This window comes from Haemaphysalis longicornis, unplaced genomic scaffold (assembly GCF_048455015.1).
Source record: "Haemaphysalis longicornis isolate Haplotype H1 unplaced genomic scaffold, Haemaphysalis longicornis Haplotype H1 scaffold_1, whole genome shotgun sequence".
NCBI classification, from domain to species: Eukaryota; Metazoa; Arthropoda; class Arachnida; order Ixodida; family Ixodidae; genus Haemaphysalis; species Haemaphysalis longicornis.
This window is the reverse complement of record NW_027526203.1, coordinates 252,492,273-252,516,095: the sequence shown is the minus strand read 5'-3', so window position 1 is coordinate 252,516,095 and position 23,823 is coordinate 252,492,273. Positions and strand designations below refer to the sequence as shown.

The window sequence follows — 23,823 nt, the reverse complement described above, 5'->3', positions numbered from 1 at the left end:
TTTTACTAGCACTCCTGCGTGCACTGAAAATCTTCAATTACACAATAGAAGTAATTGTACTTCCAGGCAGCAAGTTGAATAGCGGCGACAGCTCGATGAGCATTGCGTTATTTCGTACATATGTTATTGAAAGGCAGAAAATGGACAAAGAAACACAAATCATATGGCTGGTTAGGACTCCAAAATGGCTAAAGCAAACAGCCTTTCTTTAATGTATGGACAAATACTTTGGAGTACTTGAATGGTGCGAAAGAGCTCGCAAAAGCAACCGGGAGGATAGCATGGCGGAAAATATGGGATGATAGAAAATGTTTGTCATGAAGCGCTGAACTCGAAGCCACAGTAGAAAGAAATCAGCAAGGAAGAAGCTTAACACTCAATACATACGCGTGGGTACTTCAACTACAACGAATTACACAAGAATAAAGAGAAAAAAAGATTGTGGAAGAAGCGAAATATAACGCATTCAAATTAATGCGTGACCATCTGGAAAAACAGGATGGGGGCAAAAAAACACCGGTTTTTAAGGTCGCCGGAAGTGGGATTGAATCCCCCCGGAAAATTCAAGTTCGAATTTCCTCGTCCTGGTCGAAGTGGAAAGCATAAATGAGGTGCGCGCTCATATGCAGGCACTGGATTGGGTTAACACCTAATGGAAAGTAGCACTTCAAAGAAGCCTTGCGGAATTTACAAATTATTGACATTCGGCCTTCCTTTCGGAACATGCCTCGGAGGAAGCACGGCTCATAACAGTGACCGGCCGATGCATTTTCTTGAGCCTTTGATCAACCGTCCACTATGCTGACTCCGGGGTTAAATGAATCATTCAAAGCATTCAGATGTGAATGTCTCGAGCTAAACGAAGGCGAAGAGCTGCGGCGATAATGAAAGCAATTATTTCGCTTTGAAGTTTCTTTGAAATTTTTATCCTAATAATATATATAATTATTATTATTCCTTAAAACTTCATATTAGTATTTTATAGTCACTGACATATGTTTTTTCTTTAAATTCGCTGGGCGCATTTTGGCCCAATTCAGCCAGAACAGTACATTTGGCATATTTGAGCATACCTAAAGGTCTCGAACTACTGAAACAGGTGGGGTGCATCATACGTATCAATATTGCTCCGCAAAAGGCGGTCGCGTATCTGCTCGCTCTGCTCCAAATGTCGTCGAAAGACGATCGTCTTTGCAGTCTCCGTCATGTAGCTGACTCTCCTCTCTCCCCAGCCCACATCTCACTCTCTTCCCGTTCTGTATCGGTCCTCCCATGATAAATGCAACAGAGGTTTGCTCAACTCACTTCAATTTTCCCGCGTTCGCAGTGCTGGCACGCCATCTCTTGGGACATTGTGTTATTGCTTGGCACGGCGCCTGAGCCACGAGATGCAGGCTTGAGTGTGAATTCTTTTATATATGTGCTGGTTAAAACTGTTTTCAACGCGCTTCTTGTGTTTGTTATCGCAAAAACTACGGCGACGTCTATTTTCAGTAAAATATTCGGGCCTGTATCAGTTATGTATTTTTGTTTTGCTTCAAGTGTGCCTAGGGTTTTCCTTTTTCTGAACGAGGTTACACGTGCGGACAATGTTACCAGATTTTGTAGTTTGGAAATGTTGTGCCTATTTAAACGTCTCGTTCAAGAATTGTATTACCCTTTTGCCAAGAGCCTGAGTCGAGGGACAAACAGACATGCAGATATACACACCAATATTTTTTGCGTTTTTGTAGCCCACGAAAGACTGTCCCCTGTAAAATAAATCATTACGCGTATTTTTGGTTGAGTATAAGGAAAAACTCAGAATAGAGGCCTTCTTTTATAATAAAATATAGACTTGAATATAAAAAGAAAACGCGCTAAAAACTACAGGGAAGGCAGGCGAGTTAAAAATTCAATAATAAAAAAAAAGCCTCCTCGAACTCTTTCAAGAACATAGAAAGGAAAGGTACCAATAGATGGCTTGCAAGAAGTGCGAACGCGAGAAAATTGAAGCCAACTGAGGAGGCTTCCATTGCATCTACAATGAGAGGAGGAAAAAAAAAACAAGGATAACTGCATGAGGTTGGATAGGAAAGGTTGTTACGAGACAGGAGCGTCAGAAAACCGTCTTTCCACGACATTCGAAACGAAGCAAGCAGATACGCGTCCAAATTTGCTTTGTTCATTCACAGACGGGTATTTTCTGCACGTACAAGAGGGGTAAGCCTGTGTTCAAGCACAGTCTTGGCGGTGCACTTCTTGCGTGCAGCCAACGGAGGGATTCTATGGAGATGCCATACTGCCATTTTGTTATAACCCCAGCCTCTTATCCTCCTCCTACAATTACGATTATTTGCATCGATGCAGCTGCTCACACCTGTGCCCGCTCTACCTTCATCGCCATAGCAACGGCGCTCCCTCTAGCTTTCGCTCTTGGCGTCATCATAAGAACATGCTCAGTGAAAGTAAAAGCGACAGAAGCTCGAGAGCTGCGCCAGTGACAGCATGCCACCGTTTAAATGATGCCTGTTTTCTTCGCCCCTGGATTATTTCCCGCTGGTGCATGTTTACACGCACTACCGGGTGCACAGATTGATTTGTGGCTTCCGACACTTCGGCTGTAAAACGGGGCGCGCCATGGTAAGAAAACGGTGATAGCAATCGCACTTGGTGTGGGATAGAAGCAAGCATGGTGCAAATAAACTTAGTGAATCCAGTCCATGCAACTTATTTGTTTATTCCCGTAGGAGCATTCAGTAAGGGGGGCGAGAAAAGCAAAAATACAAAATATAACAGAAGCAACAGAGTACAAAACATTACAATGTGGTAATATAACATAACTTAAAGAGGAAGGTCATGGAAAAACAATGTGGTTACAATGATGGTGTCTAATACAGAGGCGTAGAATACGACATGCTGGCAGAAAGCTCGAATGAAAAGGGCGTACCTTGTCCAGTTGCTCAAATATCTTGTCCACCCTCTCCCGGGGAGACTCCTCGGCGTTATCCTTCGCTTGGTTTCCCTGTTAAGAGGTGGAGACGAAATGAGGGGACAACTGTTTACAACTTTTCCCGCATCTTACTCACCGGCACAGTATCTCGCCTTGCATTATACTTTCTGAGGGACTACCTGCTGCCGGGTCAGAAGGTAGCATCGGCGTATTGTATACACTTGCCAGCAACTCAGGTTCACTCGCATTTGAGCGCGGCAGCATCCGCAGGTATACAGCTTAGTCGCAGGTAAAAATACATGAAGGCTGACTCTACGAAGTGCCACGAAATCGCCTTGACTGTGGCGCAAACTCAGTGGAAGTTTGCGTCATAGTAACAGAAAAGGCGAGGCAGCACTAGGAACCGCTGAGAAAGGGAACGCCATACAAAGTTATCATGCTAGGTACCGCTACCTTTCCAGCGTTTGCCATACAACAAGCAGAAAATAGGGAGCAACCGGCTGCCAATTTATTTTGCTTTCATTTCTTTTTTTTGTTTGTTTTCTTCTGCGGAATTTACTCCTCTTGGCTTTAAAACAAGGCGGGCGGGATGGACTTCTTTAGCCTGCTTTTCTAGATGACTCAAAATGTGATGGCGGCCACTAAGTTGTGCTAGGACTCTCAAAAGTGCGTGTACCTTGTACCGCCCCGCGCGCGGAAGACATTAATCGAGAATGGGCTGTGGCCGAAGCATCAAACGTCTCAAACAGCGTTGGTATTTCTCAGAGATACGCGAAAGGGCCCTTTAAGCCTTCTGGGTTTTGCATAATATACTGCGACCGTATGAATTTCGGATGTATATGTAAATTTTCTTTTGTTTCATTTTTACTGAACTTGGGATTCTGTCGCGTTCTCTGTGGGTCCTGAACACAGATCATTTGTGACTTTGTAAAGGTTTTTGCGCTAGAGAACCTGCCATGTCAATGTTAACAGCCAGCAGATGTCGTTACTCTGCGTCAACTGGTGTGCCGAACAGGTTTACACTCGGCATTCTCGGTTTTCTTATTCGTTAATGATTTTAAAGCAAAGCTATCTTGGCCTCAATGATAACGGTGTCATAACCAAAACGCACTGCAGAAAAGCCCATTTTACACTATGGCAGGGCACATGATAATGATGGTGATGAGAAAACAAGAATAAAACAAGTTTAAAACAAGAATAAAACAAGAAAACAAGTTTGATTCCGACCACGCCTCCCGTGCGTGGTCGGAATCAAACTTGTGTTGCATTCGGGTCGCTCAGCATTCCCTTTGGGTCCGTTGCGTGGGCGTTGGCCTTGGAATTTGGCTGAGCTGAACTGTACTTTGGCTTACGATGGTCTCACGACGACGATGACTGGGGGCGCTGAGCTTTCTCGTGAGAGATTTGTTTGCTGTGGTCTGAGTTCGTACTGTAACCCTCAAGCGGCTCGCGCTTTCATAGTTGATGTTCTGACTTTGATTGCAGCGGCTTCGACTTCGCACTTCGCCATTTGGTTTCACGTTTCAACCATCGTCATCGTCAGACGGAGTAAATTTGCATTCTTTTTGAGCCGCTACGAAGTATTTACCTAGCTTACTTCATGCTGATGAGACCAAACAGTTCAACAACTTTTATGACTTAGCGATTGTCGTTATTTGCAAACAGACGACGACATGTTTGGTCACTGATGCAAAGAGAACAAAAGTTTTAGTAAACACGACTAACACTCATACATGTAGCGGTCATACATGTTGTAGACACTCGAGTCACGGCCAGGGGGTTAAAAAGAATGTCCCCTTCACCCCGAGTAGTCCGAGTGGCGCTGGCTACCACCCGCAAGCGCAGAAACAAAAAATAGCTTAACATAAATACCCCAGAAAGTGGAGGGAGAAAATCGGCCCGCCGGTAGCATAGTGGTCATCGCACCAGACCGGTATTTTGGAGGTCGTGGGTTGGGATCCCACCGGGCGGGCATTTTTTCTCCACTTTCTTTCTTTCCCAATTCTTTATCTCTTTCAATGACCTACCACATCCTCCCCTTTGCTTTCGGAGGTTTTCTTGACTGTCAATCTTTATTTCTGTCTTATTTCAACGAGACCCCCATTTCCTATTCTGATTCGCTATATATATATATATATATATATATATATATATATATATATATATATATATATATATATATATATCCTAAGACATTGGACATTGATTTATCTAGTGAGCAAACCACTCGTGACTCATCATGACAGTGACAACCCGAGTCGGGAGTGGTGTTTCTATGGGAGAATGTCCTGAATTTCCCAAGACAGAGTTTGCATCGGCAGTCTAGAACTGTATGAGTGCGTCATCTTTTCGCTTGGAGAGGGTGCAACACAGGTTTTCCTGCATCTTTTCTCGCCGCTACTCCCCGCATGAAAAATTCGTTTACAAGGACGACCTCAAGTGGCCTAACTTGGCCGAATTAGAATTTGGACGCAGGAAACGCGATTTATTTCTCGTGTTCAAGTGTATCCACTTCAAATTCGACAGACCTAAATTAGTAAACTCTGTTCGGCTTCCGGCGCCATTACGAGCGCTTCCTCCCCACGTGTTCTTTGTTGTAACGGCCAGAGAGATGCTGTCTCCGTGTATACTGACGGTTTTTGGGTCTTTTTGGTTGTCTTTTCTGACAATTTCTGCCTTTTCTTGAAGTCATCTAGAACTTTTTATGACGCCATCTCTATCATGGGTGACACATATTCAAAAAATCCGCTGTGAGCTTCACGCACACTTGGGTGCTTGCGACGCAACTTAAAATCCGCATCTTCCGAAATAAAAAAACTTACATATTTAACATACGTTCGACCAAAACTTGAGTACGCATCATCCATTTGGCACCCATTCCAAGCTTATCTCAGCGATGACTTACAAGCCGTGCAAAACCGCGCTGCTCGTTTCATTGGTTCAGAATATTCAAGACGAACCAGCATAACCGCCTTAAAACAAACTCTGTCTCTTCAACCGCTTGCTTCGCGGCGCATAATTTCTCGCCTCTGCCTCCTGCACACCTTTTACTTCACTCGGTCAGGACACGCCCTCCTGAAACGCCCGTTTCGGACATCGTCCCGTATATCTCACACTCGCCCCTTGGCAGCGATAAAGGGCCGCACGACGGCGATGAGCAGCTCATTCTTTCCCCACGCCGTCACGCTTTGGAACGCGCTGCCGGATAACATTGCTTCGTGCGGCGATCGCACAAAATTTCGCGAAAAACTAACGTATATCAGTAACCCAAACGATGCTATCTAAACACCCCACCTGCCTTCTTCGTATCTCTTTTTTACTCTTCTTTCTTTGTCTGTTATTACACTCCTGTAAAATTTATTCTTAGTCTTGCTGTTGTCACTTGAGTGTTCATTCCTGCTTTTATTTCCTTCTAGTGTTGTTTCTAGTTACTATGTGTGACCATTGTCGCTTTTTTATATGTTACAACCTCGACGTACGCCTTGTCACTTGAGTGCTAATTTCCTTCCTTTTTATTTCCTCTTTTGTAGTCCCTTGTTAACTTGTGATCATTTTTACTTTTTTACGAAGTTGATGAAACCCCGATGTACGCCATCACTTGAGTGCTGATTTTCGTCTTTTTATTTCCTTTTTTTGTTATTCCTTGTTACATTTTTGCGAAGATGTTACAACCTTGATGTACGCCCCCCCTTATGTAATGCCTCCTGGCCCTTAAGGACCGATAAATGAAATAAATGAAATGAAATGAAAGTCGTTCTAATCAATAGTTCCTTGCTTTGTTGTGTTGGTATGTGCACCCCGTCCTGCAGTGCCCACTCATTGGATGTATAACGATTTTTCTGTGTACATTGGAATCGGGTTTTTTGTTCTGAATGGAATTGCCATGTTTGTAGGTGTGTATATTTTTTTTTTGTTAAACTACCCTCTTAAGCTACCTTTGGCACTAAGACTGCCAGAACAGAGGCCCTCGCTAAGCATGTAGAGAATCAGAAAATTGGAAATGAGGGGCTCAGTGAAATAAGACAGAAAATAAGGGTTGGCAGTCAAGCAAACCTCGGAAAGCAAAGGGAAGGTTGTGGTGGGTCATAGAAACAGATGAAGAATTTTTTGAGTCAGAAAGAAAGTGGTGAAAAAAATGCCCGCCTACCGGCGGGAAACAGCCCCGCCGGGAGCGTAGTGGTTATCGCACCAGACCGGTATTATGGAGGTCGTGGGGTCGGATCCCACCCGGCGGGCATTTTTTCACCACTTTCTTTCTGACTCAAAAAAATCTTCATCTGTTTCTATGACCCACCACAACCTCCCCTTTGCTTTCCGAGGTTTTCTTGACTGCTAACCCGTATTTGCTGTCTTATTTCACTGAGCCCCTCATTTCCCATTTTCTGATTCGCTGTATATATATATATATATATATATATATATATATATATATATATATATATATATATATATATATATATATATATATATATATATATATATATATATATATATATATATATATATATATATATATAGGTGTGTGTGTGTGTGTGTGTGTGTGTGTGTGTGCGTGTGTGTGTGCGTGTGTACATGCGGTGCTACACTGTATCTCGCGATTCACTGTACTCCGCGACAAGTAACCATATTTCATTGTTTGTTTTGTCGGTCGTTTTGAACCTTTATAGTGCACCATGCAAGATGGCCTACTTCTGTTGGTGGGAACTCCTAATAAATAAATAAAAAATGCCTAACAGTCCGTCTTTCAATTGCAAGAAAACACCGCAATTTTCCTTCTTGTAGCCTATGTAACAAGCCTGTTCAGGCTTCAGAGCCCTTCTACCACGCAGATGTCGGTATTTTAAACAACGTCCTTCATCTGTACAGTTGAAACATTTGCAGTCGTGAACTCGCTGTTATTGTCTCACATAGAAGTATGCGATATAAACCTGCTTTGTTGTAGCAGCCGGAACTGATTTTACTATGGCAGTAGTAGTCCTTTCCTTCTGTTCTAATCGTTTGTCGTCTACGTAAAAAACTTTTGTTCTGACTTTTGGTGTGCTGTCCATGCGATGGATTGTTGTTCTCAGTTTCTACGTCGGTATGTAGTGAGTATGCGTTATCATTGATGTTTCTGGCGTGGTTTGTATTCTCTGTATTCTCAGGGCAGTTCGGCATATATGTAGAGTATACATTGGTCATGTAAAAAGTTTTGTTTCTTGTTACTTTTTTAGTTTTTTTTCCTTTTCGTGTAGCACTGCAGGCTATCCTCGCACACGTAAACACTTTTTTGAAGGATCGATGGTATATTTAACCAATTAACCAGTAACAATATAGTGGTGTTGGTATAATGACCACTTGCGTAATAAAAATCAGTAGCTTTCTCCAGACCATAGTGCCGTTAAGTTCGAATAGAGTTATAACCCAGGCATCTTAAATCTCTAACCTTTGCGGTATAGGCCTCACTCCGTGTCACGTAATGGAAGAACAAACTGGCAGCTTTTCGCTACAGGCATGCCGCGTGACGCACAAAACTATCTGCTTAGCAGAATGCATCTTAGGCTGAAAAGGCTCCGCTATTGATTTTTCCCTCCTGGCCAGCTTCATTGATTTCCTCGTCAAGGGAAACGCCATTTATAAGGTACACTTACGGGTTTACTCATGAAGCGGAAGGACCTCAGTGCTGTTTGTTGTCCCGTGTTATTCCCGGTTCAATGCACCCTCTTATACACGCACTTGTACCTGTCGCTGTTATTGTTGATGTTGACGATTTTACGTAGTCGCTGTTGGAAAGATTCGCTTTGCGGATGTTGGCAGTGGTTCAAGCATTTAGGCGTGCTCAGAACTTGGCAAGTAACGCAGTCACGATGTCGTTCGTTTGCACACCGATATGAAAAATGAAGTCAAGCAGTAACCATAACACCAAGAATCTTTTTTAGTCTTGAGTAGTTCGGCTTAAGCAATGCATGATAATTGCCAGAATCAAAGATACTTACTGCTCTAACTTTGACGAAAGAACGGGGAATAGGCCCCTAGTTTCAAAATCACAGAATTGGTACTTCTAATAAGCTGTTTCTGGTGGCAACGCTTTGAACAAAAATTTCTGCTTTTTTCGTTACTGCTATTCCTCTGCTTGCTACGGCTGCACCCAACAGTTGCTTCTACGCGAACGGCAATCATTGTAGCTAAACAGAGAAAGCACAATCCCCTCGCCTCCTGGCTATTGCGATCAGGCGGGTTGTATGGAATACATTCTTCACGCTTGATTCCTGGTATATACGCTGGTTTTCCAGCCACACATTCCTCTAATGTCGTTTATCAACAAGGCCTAGACTGCAAGCGTAGAGCCGTGGATTCCAGCGGTTACTGCCTGGACACATAACATATAATAAAAATATGCATGATTAAGCTTTGGTAAAATGTCCCGGTTACGTTGCCCATTAGGCGTCCTTCGTCATTTTGTCTTTACAGTTCCTGTTCCGCGGAAAGAAGATATTAAATGTACAGGGACGATAGGTTGTCAAACTTTTGTTTGTCGCGGCATTGAGAAGATGTAGTGTGATTGTACTATGCGGAAGAGGAAGTTAGTCGCCTCGTTTTACTTCTAAAGCAAAAAAGAAAAGACAAGACGGGTTGTTGGTGGCGCCTGCTTCCAGCCACCGTAACGACGTCAAAAAGATTTACGATGCGATTTAGGCCCACATAATCACTTTAAATATACGTTACGCTAAGCCATTCAATCATTGCAGGCTTTTATTAGGTTTTAGTTGCCATCGAAAGTAATTTTGGAAATGTGCGTGCGCCCCATCTGTAAAAATGAAGACTTGATTTGTGGAGTTGCCAACGTGTGGTCAAAACAGACACCAACAAGCATGACGCCAATGCAGCACACATTCTAACCTGAAAACATTTTTGCGCAATTTTACAACTAGGTGCAGTGCGGCTCTCAGAACACAAATCCTACCAAGCATACTCTAACGAATATTTCTCATTCAATTAGGTATTAGCTGTTTTCGCAGTGAAGTTGTACAGTACAAATTTGATATATACTGATGTTTAGCGACCACTCTTTTCACGCTTTGGGATGAACCAACATCTGGTCACTCCAGTGCCTTCTCGATACCACCATTTTATCATGGGTCTCTTTCCCGCATCACAGGGTCTGTGCGTAGAGCGTGGAAATTGAATGTGTTCCAGCCAGGTTATAAACAAGGTAGTTTGGGAAGGGAGGCAAAAGCGAGCAGCAGCAATAAACAACTTCACACGACTCGTCTCACCAGCATCTGGTAAATGGCGTCGACAATGTTGTACATTTCTTCGCGCGTGATGTAGCCATCGCTGTCCACGTCATAGAGTCTGAATGCCCCTGTGTAAAGAACGAAAATAAGAGCGAATCAAAATTTTATAACCAACGATGCAACCTTCACACCTTTCCTTCTGCAGCTCCCTTTATGTAGTCTTCGTTTTTCGTCACACTAATTAACCTAGCTTACAGTTTTCGAGCTTGCTTTTCTGCTCGGCATCGTTTGGTCTTCCTGATTCGGGATTATCTCCTACTGACCTGTTTGTAGCGAAGCTTACGCGACTTAGTGGGGCTTTCTCTGCGCACATTTTGGCCATTTCAAAACACTCTGTGGCGCTTTTGTATGGCTATTTTGACGAAAGTTTGCGCGATCAGGTGCTCGTGAAAGCGGGACTTGGTTTTGCGTTCAAGCGCGTTTGGCCTGGTGTATGCAGCAACGGTCCACTCTTAATGCTTCGTGACCCGCTTAGTTTCCTGCAGCTTTATAAAACCATTTTCACAAGTCAGGCTGCCCCTCGTTGTAAAGCTTTATCATTAAATATCAAAAAGACAAACAAACACGGGCGTACGTTTATTCTGCACAGTTTTTTCTACGGGAATTTGGATGGCCTTTACATATGTTACCCAACATTTTTTGCACACTCCGACCACACGTAGAGAGTTACCGCTTTAACCTTTTTTGTTATCACTTTAGTAATTGTTTTTATTAATTACTTTTAGCCTTTTAGTAATTACAGTCTCTCGACTAATTGACAAAGAATGTGCAACCTTATACGACGGCCACATGCGGCTACGCAGCATTTCACTGCCCTTTAATTTTGCTCCTTATTCCTCCAGCTTCATCGCTCGTTGATCTTTTCGGTGTCACCATGCTGGTACTTTGCTACACTGTACTTTCATACCGGCATTTGATAATCCGGTCGCTGATTTTGTTGTTTAGAAGCCGACGGTGTGTCTTCTTCGTACGTTTTGTTTAAAACCTTTAACGCCATATTGAAAATAGCTAACGGGGTCGCTCATATTAGGACAGAGTCATTGCCGCATCTCCCGGGATCGCTGCACGCTTCGTTGTACGGCAGTGCATGGATAACACATCAACATCCGGTACATTAAATTGAACTTATAAGAAGGATGGTCTTTGTTTAGCTGCGAGAAAGCCTGATTTTTGCCGCACCGTTATTCTCTACGTGTTTTTGCCTGTAGCCCGAATCACCCGAAGAAGGAAAAGAAATACAACATCGGTAAGAGAAATGTCGGCATATTCACTGGTGGAAAAATACCCACTTCGCCCGTGCAAAACGAGAGCTTACATATTTAGCCACGCCTGGCAGGTGAACGTACGCGTTCAGAGGAATGACGGCTGCGTGTGTTGAACGTAATTGCACCCTAGACGCTGTCGTCACCCGAGACAGCCTGAATGTAAGCGCACAGGAGTGACTCAATCGCCCCGTAATAATGCACGTATCACACATAATACTTCTAGTCTGAAAACTTGTCATGCTATTCGTGCCACACAGCAAGGCGCAAGTTGGTGCGCTTGCACACTGGTGTCTACTGGAGAAAGAAATTTTAACCAAATTTGAATTTTTGGATATAGTCCGCAAAATACCAAACCGACAACACAGTTTTGAACAAGGGAATTACCTGGCGACGGCAGGAGCGCTATCGTCTTCTGACGTCATTTGGACCGAAGCAAACAGATACGCGGGCAATTTTTTGTGTGCTGATTGCTTCGCATACGCAGGGGCCATCGGAAATGGGTGGGAGATTGAGGGGGAGGGCGTAAGCAGAACGAGATGTGTGACTGGATGACGAAGAGAACACGAAATTAGGGCAAAGGTTTGGACGCCAGGATGGCGCCAATTTCGTAAAGCAGGGTTCTTTTTCTGGAAGAGAGGAGTGCTGCTTTGGTGGTTGTAACGTCCATACCCCTAGTGCGAGAGAGAATTGCCCAAGGGAGACACTCGAACGAGCCAAAAAGAAACGGGCAAGAATTTGCCCATGGGTGGCTCTTTAGTGGTCCTTAGTTCAGTGTTCTCTCCCTTCAATGCAGCTATGTTCTTAGTTGGCAAGCTTGGAGATGTAGTTTTCATAACAGGGATTAAGCTGTTTCGATCCGGGACAGGGGGTTGGATAGCGTCAGTACTCCAAAGCAAACATGTGGCTTGGCTTCAGCACACGACTTCAATGACCAATGGGTGTGGTAAGCAGAACAAATTTTATTAGTGACGACGTGCAGGTACAATTTGGCAAAGAAAATATGCCCCCAGTGCTCGACGCAATCCGTCACGCCACGTTGAGTAATGCACATGCCAGACCCGTTTTGAAGGAAAATCATATGTGGGAATTCACGGAACTTGCTCCGTTGGTTGGAACGATATTTCACATGGGTGAAGTGCAGTGAAGCAGACCGATTAGAGTGGTATACACTGATAAATTGGCGTGGTAACACGTCAAATTGGACAGAAATACCACGATTTCATTTTACCACATTAGGAGTTTTGTTCTGCTTAGAAGTGATTGATTGATTGATTGATTGATTGATTGATTGATTGATTGATTGATTGATTGATTGATTGATTGATTGATTGATTGATCAATCGATCAATGTGCAGAATAACCACGTATTTCTTAAGGTGGCATGTGTCCAAGGTAAAAGTTTTGTTGTTGCATTGAACCATCAATTTTAACGTATTCACAATGCGATATCAAGCTGCTGACACCAGTGCACTTGCAACGTAATGGCAGTAGAAGCATGCCCACCCACTTCGGACTGTGAATAATGCCCGTGTCCGATCGATACGTAACTTAAAAATGACCTGCACGTGACAGCCAGGCACACACTGTCGTGCATTTGTTGTATGTGCATATTCCAGTTTGTTCAGGTTTCTTTGGTGTCGGCGGTAAAAAAAATATTCCGTTTGGAACACAGTTGTGCTTTATCCCTTTCGCATTTACTTATTTCGCTCGCCGCCAATACATCTGTGAACCTGCCAGAATGCATGTCGAAAAGAAACCGGCATTTTCTTGTTTCTCGACGCTTTTGGGGAGCATTTCGCGTTGTTTCCACTGAAGAGAATCAGGGCGCAGTTGTTTTCGGGAAAGGGTTAATATCGCGGGGGCCCACAGGACCAATGATCTATAACGGCGCTTAGGCCTCTCAAAAAGTCCCATTTCTGAAAATGTTAGGGCATTTGTCCATTCGTTATTGTTAGGTGGATTGAGTCTTCCTCATTCTGTCCCCAACCTTCCTATTTCCGCTGGCAAAACTGAACCCGCATTGTCCATTATTGCCGGAACATTTGTTTGCATACCATGCTAAAGACGGTATACCCCTTCACATTCCCGTTTATTTCGAATACCGCAAACTCTGTTTTCTGTTCCTTCCCATCGCTTGTAGTTCTAGCAGCTAATAAAAGTGGTACGTGAAATTTTGATGCGATGAGACGGGTTTCTTTGGTTCGCATTTGGGCAAGGAATAGTCAACGAGCACACAATATTCTTCCCCTCATGCAAAATGTTATTTCTCCTCATGTCTCAAACTCTGTAGCTTTATATTGATGCAATTAGTGTGAATGCGTGTGCGCAATAATATTTTGTTGCGAAGTATAACTGCTATCCGAAAAAGGACTGCTTTCGCACTCACAGTCTAGTTTCTCTTCTACGTTTCCTCTTGACGTCACTGACAGCGCCCGGATGAACTCTTCAAACTCGATAGCACCATCCTGCGAGAGAGGGAATCGAGAATGGTTTTTTTCTGAAGTTGAAAGCAAATCACCCATACTCTGATGGAACACGGGCAAGCATATTACGTTTCAATAACTTTATTGCGTCTTAACTTAAATTACCATTAGCATGTAGATAGGAAAAACAGTTCAACTAATAAACGCATCACAGAAGACAGCACAGTACAGGAAAGAAAACGAAAGTCATATTACACAAAATAAGAATTCACGTGAGCGTAAAAAGTCATATAAGAGGATACATTCCGATGTACAACAATGGATTTAGTGTCAACGATGTGAGTACTTCCAATTTGACGGATTTAACATGAGAAGCAGGTGCAAGTATACACACACTCACGACATATTAAGAATAATGGCGTTCGTTTAGGTATTGTCTTAACTATCGTTGTGCATTTTGGGATACATTCGGAAATCATTGAAAAACCGTCGCCGATCGGCTCATCTGCCATATCAGTCACTCAGGAACATCGCGTATTTGTACTTGAAATTCATCAGTCTGGTACGGGTACTCGCTGGCTCCGCAAGGCACGCAAACACTCGACGACAACTTTGAACTTGATACCCCACGTGGAGGTGGCTCGAAGACCCTTTAATTTATTTCATTTAATTTATTGGTACACTCAAGACCGGGAGGTATTACAGAGGGCAGTGGTTATTTCTTCTAATACAAAACACAAATGCAGTATTTTAAAAGTAATTACTTCAGTGATGCGGCTTCTGCTCTAACAATGTCGGCTAATAGCGCTTTTGAACAATACATGGTCCTTAATGGTTGATATCGATGCGGGAAGGTGATTACATTCGATGCACGTGGGTGGTAGGAATCATGTGTAACAGCTGTTTTTTCTGCATAATGATACAGCTTAGACATTCAGCTCCCACGGGAATCGTGGGGATAGAGACAGCCCACACGGTAGCCCGAGCTCTTGTCACACGGACGTACGATGTGGGCTCTTATTACCTCCGCAGAGCCAGATCGACCAGGGATAGCCTCCTGACGTTCAGAGAGGTCCCACAGTAATACCGCCTCTCCAACCGTCAGCTTCCCCCCCCCCTCATCCCTCACTCTGGAGGAGGAACGCCTCTGGCGTCCACTCCAAGCGGAATCTTTACCCTGGAGAGCCGTCCTCCACCACACCCTCCCCTTCCTCTACCCATCCCCACTCTGACCCCGCTGCGGTGAAAAGGCCACAATCCAACACCGAATATGGGATAGTGCAGGTGACCCAACCCACTCCCTTCCATTAATTCCCGTGACCATTGGATGGAGGTGCTTACCCGCTGGGACCCCCACCTCCAGCAGGAGCTCGTGACTCGAGCAGCTGAAGCGTCGCGGCCCTCACGGTCGCGCTCACCGCGCCCTCATCCTTTCGGCCAGATAACGCTATTAGGTGCGGAGTACCTTAGTACCGCACAAAGTCCATCAGCGTCCGTGCGCATAGCATGTACAACCGCAAAAAAACACTCAGGCACCGGCAGGATTCGAGCCTGTGTCTGGTAGACCAGATAGAGTTAGTGTCAGCCGTCTTACCCATTGGGCTACGACCGTGAGTTAGTACCCGAGTTTCAAACGGCTTACTCCTCCCTCGCCTGTAACGGTGCGGAGCACCTTAGGACCTCCCAATTTCGTCCGCGTCCATCCGTGCGTACACCACCATCAAGCGAAAATCAAGCGAAATTCGATTTCAGCCGTGAGTTGCAGTTTCATTTAGGGAATAATCAAGGTGCAACTCACGGCTCAAACCCAATGACGGTCGGGGCGCACATCGGATGCCACTTGGGGCGCAACTTGAATGTCATTTCGAGCCCCCGTACTCCGCACCCTCACCATCATCCACGGAGTGGAGATGCTGCCCTTTTTTCTCTCTCACTCCGACCATGATCCAGACGACGAGCTCAAGTATATTCTGGTGGTTATATATGATCGTTATGCAAATGGCGACGGTGATATATTCTGTGAAAAAGACTCAGTGGAAGAATGTGACGGCGAGATGAGAGATGGGAGTTTCAGGCTAGATTTCATTGCTGTTTGTGCTAGCGGTGCAATTGCAGTTAGAAAGAATAAAATGGACATGGATATTTTGGGCCATTTTGAGTGTATTAGATTGGTATACACGGGATCGGGATCCCAAACAGAGTCAGCATATTCTAGATGAGGTGAGTTTTAGGGACGAAGGACCTTCATTAAAGTTGCGGTGAAGGTATCCAAGTGTTCTATTAGCATTAGTGATTATGTGTTGAGATCGGTTCTCCAGTCCCGTCTACTCTACCAGCCACAGATCCACAGGGTGAAAGCGCAACAACGGGCCAGAATTGAGGCCAATGACAGAGAGGCCATGAGTGCCAACACTGCGCTTCCTCGTCTCGACCTGATTCCAATTTCGGAAGAACATACAGAATCAACTCAATACGATCACGGAACTGTTGGACCAGCGCAAAGCAAGCAGCCTCCAGCGCTTAGACATTCCAATGGTTGCACCACTTCGTTCACATTTCTATAATGGTGCTCCCGTCACTAGAGCTCTAGGCGGTGGGCCACTATGGTGCTATGCAACAACACTTGCTAATATAGCAGCGAAACTTCGCCGCCATGACAGGTGAGCACCAATTACCGATATTACTTACCGCAAAAGTCGCTGCGCAACGTAACCGACGCAGCTGTTCTATATCGCGAGAGAGCAGACCCTATTCGTTAGTCCACATAGCAGCCTCACGCTGCTATGCGGACGACACTCCAGACCCATTGCTTTTGCAGCTCCAGGCCATAGATGACGCTATCGAAGGCATAAGCGCACTGCGCAACTTTTGCATCTAGGCGCATATATACGCTAATTCACTCTGCCCTGTGAAGCATCTTCGGCAAGTGAAGAAGCCTCCAATCTGCAAGCAGACACACAATCTCCACAAGACGACACAGCTTATGGGCCGTGTACATTGGGTGCGGGGACATCTTCCGAATCTTCTAAACTAGGTAGCTGATCATATTTCCCACATGCCTCTTACATGAAACCTTCCAACGTCCCCTTCCTTCTGATCGCTGCTCCCTTCTTTTATCCCGAAAAGCTCTCCTCAGACGGGACACGTGCCCAAATTCCTCCGTATCTGCTCCGTTGCCCCTGGCCTTTCTGGGGTGGAGAAAGTTTCCCGGCGGAGGCTCCGCGCTTGGGTGCCCCTCACACCTGCAGTCACCTGGACTTTGGGACTCGCCCCAGAAGGTCCAGGAACCTGTCCTAAGTGTCCTGCTCCAGTAGCTGAGGCCAATACTAAGCATCTTCTCTAGATGTGCCCGGACACCAAGTGCACTCGAGGCAATTCACTCAGACACTGGTCTCCGGTTGGATAAACAGGATTCCTGCGGTCACTTGAGGCCGAATTGTTGTGCTGCAAGCCATTTCTAATGTTTCTACATGAAATCGGTCTCGAGGTTTTTTTTATAGACATGCCCTCTCGATGGACCCCTTTCTTGCTTTCCTTCCAATACTTAATTTTGATATTCTACCCCTTCTTTTACTTTTCCCTTCCTTTTGTACGCTTCATTTCACATGCCACACCACAAAATACCAAAAACAGAGAAAGACAAACATTTATTGTGCTAATGAGCAGGAGGATGCTCTTAGGGCATCTACCCATTGAGAGGCATCCTTATTCCAAGACGCCTTAGAGCTGGCTGGCCGTCCGGACCCGTTCCACCAGTCGGCGCTGGTCCAAGAGGTCGTAGCTGGTCAGTTGCTCCACCCACTGCTCATAGCTAGGGTTGGGAGTTAGGGTTAGAGTAGGGGGTCCGTCGACCCCATCCATACCACGTGGCGGTATGGCCAGCAACAAGGCAGAAGTTAGAGGTGGCAGGGTATTGGGTGGGGCACATAGTGTTTAGTAGGATGTTATGGAAATATGAATTGGTTTGTAGGCGCCGGAAAGTGTTTTTTTTTTGTCGCGAGTTAATTGTGAACGGGGTTGTGGGAAGCGACGGCGGTCGTTTTTTTAGTGTAATATTTCAGTGTATGTGTGCAGTGGTGCTGGCTCTGTGGTAGTTCGTTCATTGTTTTCTCCATCTGAGGTAACGCCCCGGTGTGCTTGAGCACGGGCAGCGGCGTGTCCCGCCTCGTTCCCTTCGAGGGACTGGTGGCCAGGTGACCAGATGATATTAAGTTCCGATAGTCTTTTACTTGACGAAGAAGGTACAGTATGATGCGGCCAATCTGAAAGATGCGGCCGTTGAGAGATGCGGCCAATCTGAACGTTTCTGCTGGTGGTCTGTGAATGCGCATTCAGATATTCACACACACAAACAAAATTGTCAAGTTGCGGGGAAGTACGAGTGGATGCGTCTTTCTTCGACTGTTCAACGAGTTAATCTCGTTCCAGGAACCTCAATACCACGGCCTCTCAGCGCACGCTGTTCCCCAAAGAGCAAGGCATCTGAATTCCGAAAAGAAACACAAATTCTGCTTCTTCTTCACTTCTTTGTCCCTATACTACGCACCATTTTCTATACAGACAAAAAGTTCTTCCAAGGTGGCACATGAAGGAACAAAATAGTTGCAGTGTTCTTAGCATTAATTCATGTGATAATACTTCGACATCAGGATCGCACGTCTTGAGAGAGAGAGAGAGGTTTAATTAAAACTGAAGAGGTCAGCCGCACAAAGGACAAAGCTTGCTGCGTCAGATACCGGTCAACAAAGTGAGACGAACAAGAGAAAAAGAGGGGGATTAATCAGGAATAAGCCACCGTATATAAGCGCACGACACGAATAATGAAGAGGGGTAAGCGCCCAGAAAAGCACTATTGAATTTTTTTAGGTGCGCAGTACCTTAGGACCGCAATTTGTCCATCCGCGGCCGTGCACATAGCATTTACAATCGCAAACAATCACACAGGGACCGGCAGGATTAGAGCCTGTGTCTGGTAGAACAGACAGAGTTAGTGTCAGTCGTCTTACCTATTGGGCTACGACCGTGAGTTAGTACCCGAGAGTCAAACGGCTTACTCCCTCGCCTGTAACGGTGCGGAGTTCCTTAGGACCTCCTAATGTCCGTCCGCGTCCATCCGTGCGCACACCACCATCAAGCGAAAATCAAGCGAAATTCGATGTGAGCCGTGAGTTGCAGTTTCATTTAGGGAATAATCAAGGTGCAACTCACGGCTCAAATCGAATGACGGGTGGGGCGCAAATGGGGTGTCACTTAGGGCGTAACTTGGATGTTATTTCGAGTCCCCGTACTCCGTATCCTCGCCATCATCCACGGAGTGATGTTGCCATTTTTTATTTGAGGTTAGGTGTCAAATTTGAAGTTGCAAATCTCTACTAGAAAAGTGCAGCACTGAAACAACGACCAGCCCACAAGTAGACACGCAGAAAACATTACGCTCACACGAGAACAGCATTAGTTGGCAGGCCTTGATACAAATGAGGGTATGAGTATTGAAAACTTACATTTCAAAGACGAAAGAAATGAAGAAAATGATGTGGCGATCATCGTTCCCATCAGTTCCATTGACATAGGCCTCAGGCCATAACGCGACGAGATGGTGTACAAGTCGCATTGCTCCATCAGGTTCAGTGCGGGGACGCGCGTAACAACTTTTAGCCATAAGGTCAGGAAAATTTTATTGTCAGTTTCTGACAAAAAGAGATTGATTCCTACTGACAGAAGGGGTTCCAAAAGGTGGTGTCGACTCCTTCCCGTCAGGCTACAGCCAGGAGTTCATGGGCTCTGGCGGCCTCCTCCACCAACTGATGACTTGTACTTGTGTAGCGGTGCTTAGTCGCTGAGAAAAACGAGTTCCCATTGCTCAGTGTCAGTGATGGCTATGTGCGGGGTTAATATGGACGATTTGGAGAGGAAGCCCACACCATGTGCGTAACAGAAGATGAGGAAATTTCGCAACGCAACTTTCCAGACATACCCCGGAACATTCGGCCGTTTTTAGTGGCGCATACTGCATCACTACAGCATCGCTTGTGTGTTCACATAACACACCCATAAAGGTTGTACTAATGTAAACATGAGAAAAACAGTACTAAGTGCGTCTAATCTGAGCGACTGGCTTGGCGAAACGTGACAGGCAGCTTTAAGGAGAGAGGAAAAAAAAACTCTACTAATATAGCAGGACGCACGAATTCAATTTTTGGCTAACCATTTGTGGTTCTACGCACCGAGGCCGCACCTGGGGTATGAGGCGCGTAAGTGTAACGTTCACAATCATTTTTACCCCCTGGGGATCTGTAACGCTCGCCGAAATTTCTAGACACGGAAATTTTCGTTCTTCACCTTCATGAGGCAAACGGTACCGCATCGTTGGGCTCCACAGCACAAAGCCTGAGCCCCTGAGCCAGCCAGGAAGGTAAATGTCAAAGGCAAAAAGGTAGGTTGATCGATTTACTGAGCGTTTTACTCAAGAAACTTGAGTTTTTTATTTCTTGTGAACGCGTGACGGAATCGAATTGGCTCACAAGAAAATTTGTTAAAGAAGAGGACACTTGTGTAGAAACGTTTTTTTTTTGTCATAATACAAACTAAGTTTATGCTGTCACCCTTTTAGCCCGTCTCCATTAACGGATGCCTACTTTGTTTAATGTTGTTAACAGAGCTTTAAATTCTATTTCTTCCCCAGCTAGTCAATGATCGCTGTCAACCACGTCACTTGTAACATCAGCGCAAAAAATATAAAAGTATAAAATGTAAGAAAAACACAAATAACTGGAAAGTCTAGCACAGAAAGCATGAGAAATACGTACTTAACGAAATCCGGAAGGGTTGCGACGGGTTCATCGCCAAAAGATAGTCAGAAAGAAGCAAGAAAAACAAAGGGACTGTTCTTTATCATTCCTTTCTTGCTCTTTCTCCAGGGGCAGGGGATTTCAGTTCGCGAAATTGCAGCATTCGTCATTGTCCGCATTCACTAAGACCCAGCAAAAAAAAGTGGTGCCGCTAAAAATAAAATCACATTATATGTCCGACGCAGTGCTCGCTTTGTCGTAAGGGACGTCGTTACATTCAGTGTCGGCGACAACAAATTAAGGGACGGGAAAGAAAGAAAAGAAAGACGCGCCCGCCTCGTTTCTAGTTTCTCTTGCGCACGCATAATTAATTAGACAGTAACTGCGAGTCATCATGACACTTCACAAACGTCAGGTATTGTTGGACGTAAAAAGGATCCCCGGCACTCTCTTTTTAACTGAGACATGTTATTGTTGCCTTGGCTTTGCGGGACTGTCGTTTTTCGATATGGTTTAACACTCGTTTACTAAGCGCGAAAGCGGCGGTAATGAGACCCGGCAGAAAATTACGACACGAGTGAAGCGGGATTTGCTGTTCGTGAGAAGAGAAGCTGTGGATAAATGCTGGACGCACAAAAGAATGATATAAAGGTCAATGGCGAAGTAAAACCGTATATCCAGACGTGGGCAAGCTCAAGTGAACGTCTGCCTCGGCGTAAGAGTGAGTGAGTGAGTGAGTGAGTGAGTGAGTTACCCACCGTGGTGGCTCAGTGGCTAAGGCGTTGCGGCTGCAGAGCACGAAGATGCCGGTTGCGGCCGCTTTCCTGATGGAGGCAAAAAGCAAGAACGCCCGTATGTTCGAGATTTCGCCGCACGTTAAAGAGCCCCAGGTGGTCAAAATTAATCCGAAGCCCTCCACTATGGAGCGCCTCATCGCCTGTGTAGCGTTGGCGCATTAAACCCTACAGTCAATCAAGTTAGTGAGATTAAGTGGTGTCGTAGCTGAGGTTGAAGACGTGTTCGATACGTGCGTGCACACTATTGAGAATGCACAATTTTTACAATCCCCGGACGTTTACTGCATGCGAAAAAATGAAAAGCCCCTTCTGTGTAAACGCTGCCTAAACCTGAGATCCGACGGTCGCAGTAGCTAGAGGAGAAAATTTTCTTTAATTGTTCCCTGCACGCTGCATGCGTTGTATCGCGAACTATATCATCATACGAAGAACTAGTGACCTTGTATAACCCCTCTCCCGCACCCGGCTTTTCCCGCTCGAAAGTTTGCGGGGGAGGGGTGCGGCCACCCTGTGCACGCCAGGCTACGCCTGATAAGGTGACCAAGTGGGCGGAGTTGGAAACGAACGTCCCGGTGCGTGTGCTATCGGAACGCACCGGTTGAGTCGCAGCTCGTTCAAAACACGATTTCGACCTCACGTTTACATGTCTCATCACTTGGATATGCCTTTGGAGTGGATCAGTTATCCTTAAAAGGCAGCATTTTCGACATCAGTCGACTCCAAATAAACTGTGTGAGGGTATGTAGGTCTTTCTTGGGATGACCGCTACCAACGCTAGGAGAAATAACACTTCCCGGTACCTTTCGCCTAAATTCTGTACCACCTGCATGTCATGTGGAAAAGCTTCGCTGGTCATCCACTTTCACAGTGCCGCAATGGCGAGTTAATGTTTAACAGCGAAGCGGATAGAAAATCGTAATTTTCCCTCTCCGCAGTTATTAATACCAAGAAAATGCCGAGCTCGCGCACGTGAACAATTGGCTCGCGGCGACCACCCGGCAGTTAAAAAGCCAAGAAAATGCCGAGCCCTCGTGTGTGCGTCCCTCACGACGACCACCCAGCGTCCCTCGCGCACGTTTGTCAAGCCAAGCATACCCACTTAGGGAGATTGAGCAACACTGGAAAAAAAAAAAACTCCAGCGTTCGCCGTAATTGTGGCAACCCTTGCTCGGAACAAGAAAGACCCCGGCGTTCGCCGTAATCTGGTAACACTTGCTCGGGACGAGAAAGACACGTCATAGCGTGCGCCCCTCCGAGGTGATGTCCAATGATTATCACTTCCAAAAAACTGAAGGAAGCTCATACTTATAGCAACAATGATGGCGTAAAGGTTGTTGCGGCAGCGAAGAAGATGCAAATCGGCTGCAATCGTGCACTTGAAGCGTTGGTCATGAAGGTTGCGTGAAGGTTGCGTTGGTCATGAAGGTTGAAGCATGGTCATGAAGGTTGCGTGCAGCTTCACTACTTTCAAGTCTTACACGTTAGCGTGAGCTTCCTTCTTTTTTCCCCCCTTAGGACGCTTTCGGAAAAAGTGAACATGTGAGCTGCTAATCCCCGTTAAAAGGGAAGCGCCGCGATCAATCTTCCGGAAAATAAAATACATTTCTTTTTTCCTCTTGTAGATTGAATAACTTCATGTAAGACGTTGTGATTTTTGTTTTGTGTGCCATATATATATTATTCGCAGCAAAATCAACGCTAGTGGCGTTTTTAGACGTTGCGGGAGTCATAAACACGGCGTCTGAAGAGAGTAGCGACGCGCTACTTTCCTGGTACATTTTATATGCACCTAAGTTCATCTTATCATCCATCACTGCCCCGAACAGAAAGGTCGTCTCCAAGAGGTGTCTGATTTATGGATTCGCAAATGCATCAACGCAGCTTTTTTTATCTATATATGCAAAGAAACTTCGCGTAAAAGCCTATTTTGCCCACTTTGGAGGTTTCTTTCTTACAACTAATATGAATCTTAGCCCTCATGCTTTTTATGCAGTCATGAAGTGCATTGTGGAGGCTGAATAAAAATTCTAAGACACGTGCCTAAGCACTTCTTAAAAGTTGTGAGTGCGAAAGCGTCAATGTTCTTAGTTGAACACCCCGAGTGCCTAGCAGCGCAGCCCTTGCTTATGTTTTATTAACACGAAGGATGCGCTGTAAATCGTTCCCAGTCCCGAGGGTTTACGAGCCCTTTCAGTGCCACAGACGCAGCCGATTTCGATACCAGATTTTTCACTCAATAAGCCATTTAATGCTTCGACATTAAAACAAATTGATGGCCGAACTACTCATATGGTGCCGCTCATTTATGTGCAATTTTTCGGGATACAGTCCAAAGGATTGC

At 45.2% G+C, this 23,823-nt stretch overlaps 1 protein-coding gene across 1 annotated transcript in view; it reads right to left on the bottom strand.

Moving 5' to 3' along the window:
• Nucleotides 1-23,823, bottom strand: part of LOC144144311 (frequenin-2-like) — a 404,396-nt gene that overhangs the window by 14,368 nt on the left and 366,205 nt on the right. Inside the window, exons 5-7 of the mRNA XM_077675698.1 lie at nt 13,861-13,939; nt 10,189-10,277; nt 2,930-3,004 (exon numbers count right to left, since the gene is read on the bottom strand). Of these exons, the coding sequence (XP_077531824.1) occupies nt 2,930-3,004; nt 10,189-10,277; nt 13,861-13,939 (243 nt within the window). The remainder of the gene's footprint in view (nt 1-2,929; nt 3,005-10,188; nt 10,278-13,860; nt 13,940-23,823) is intronic.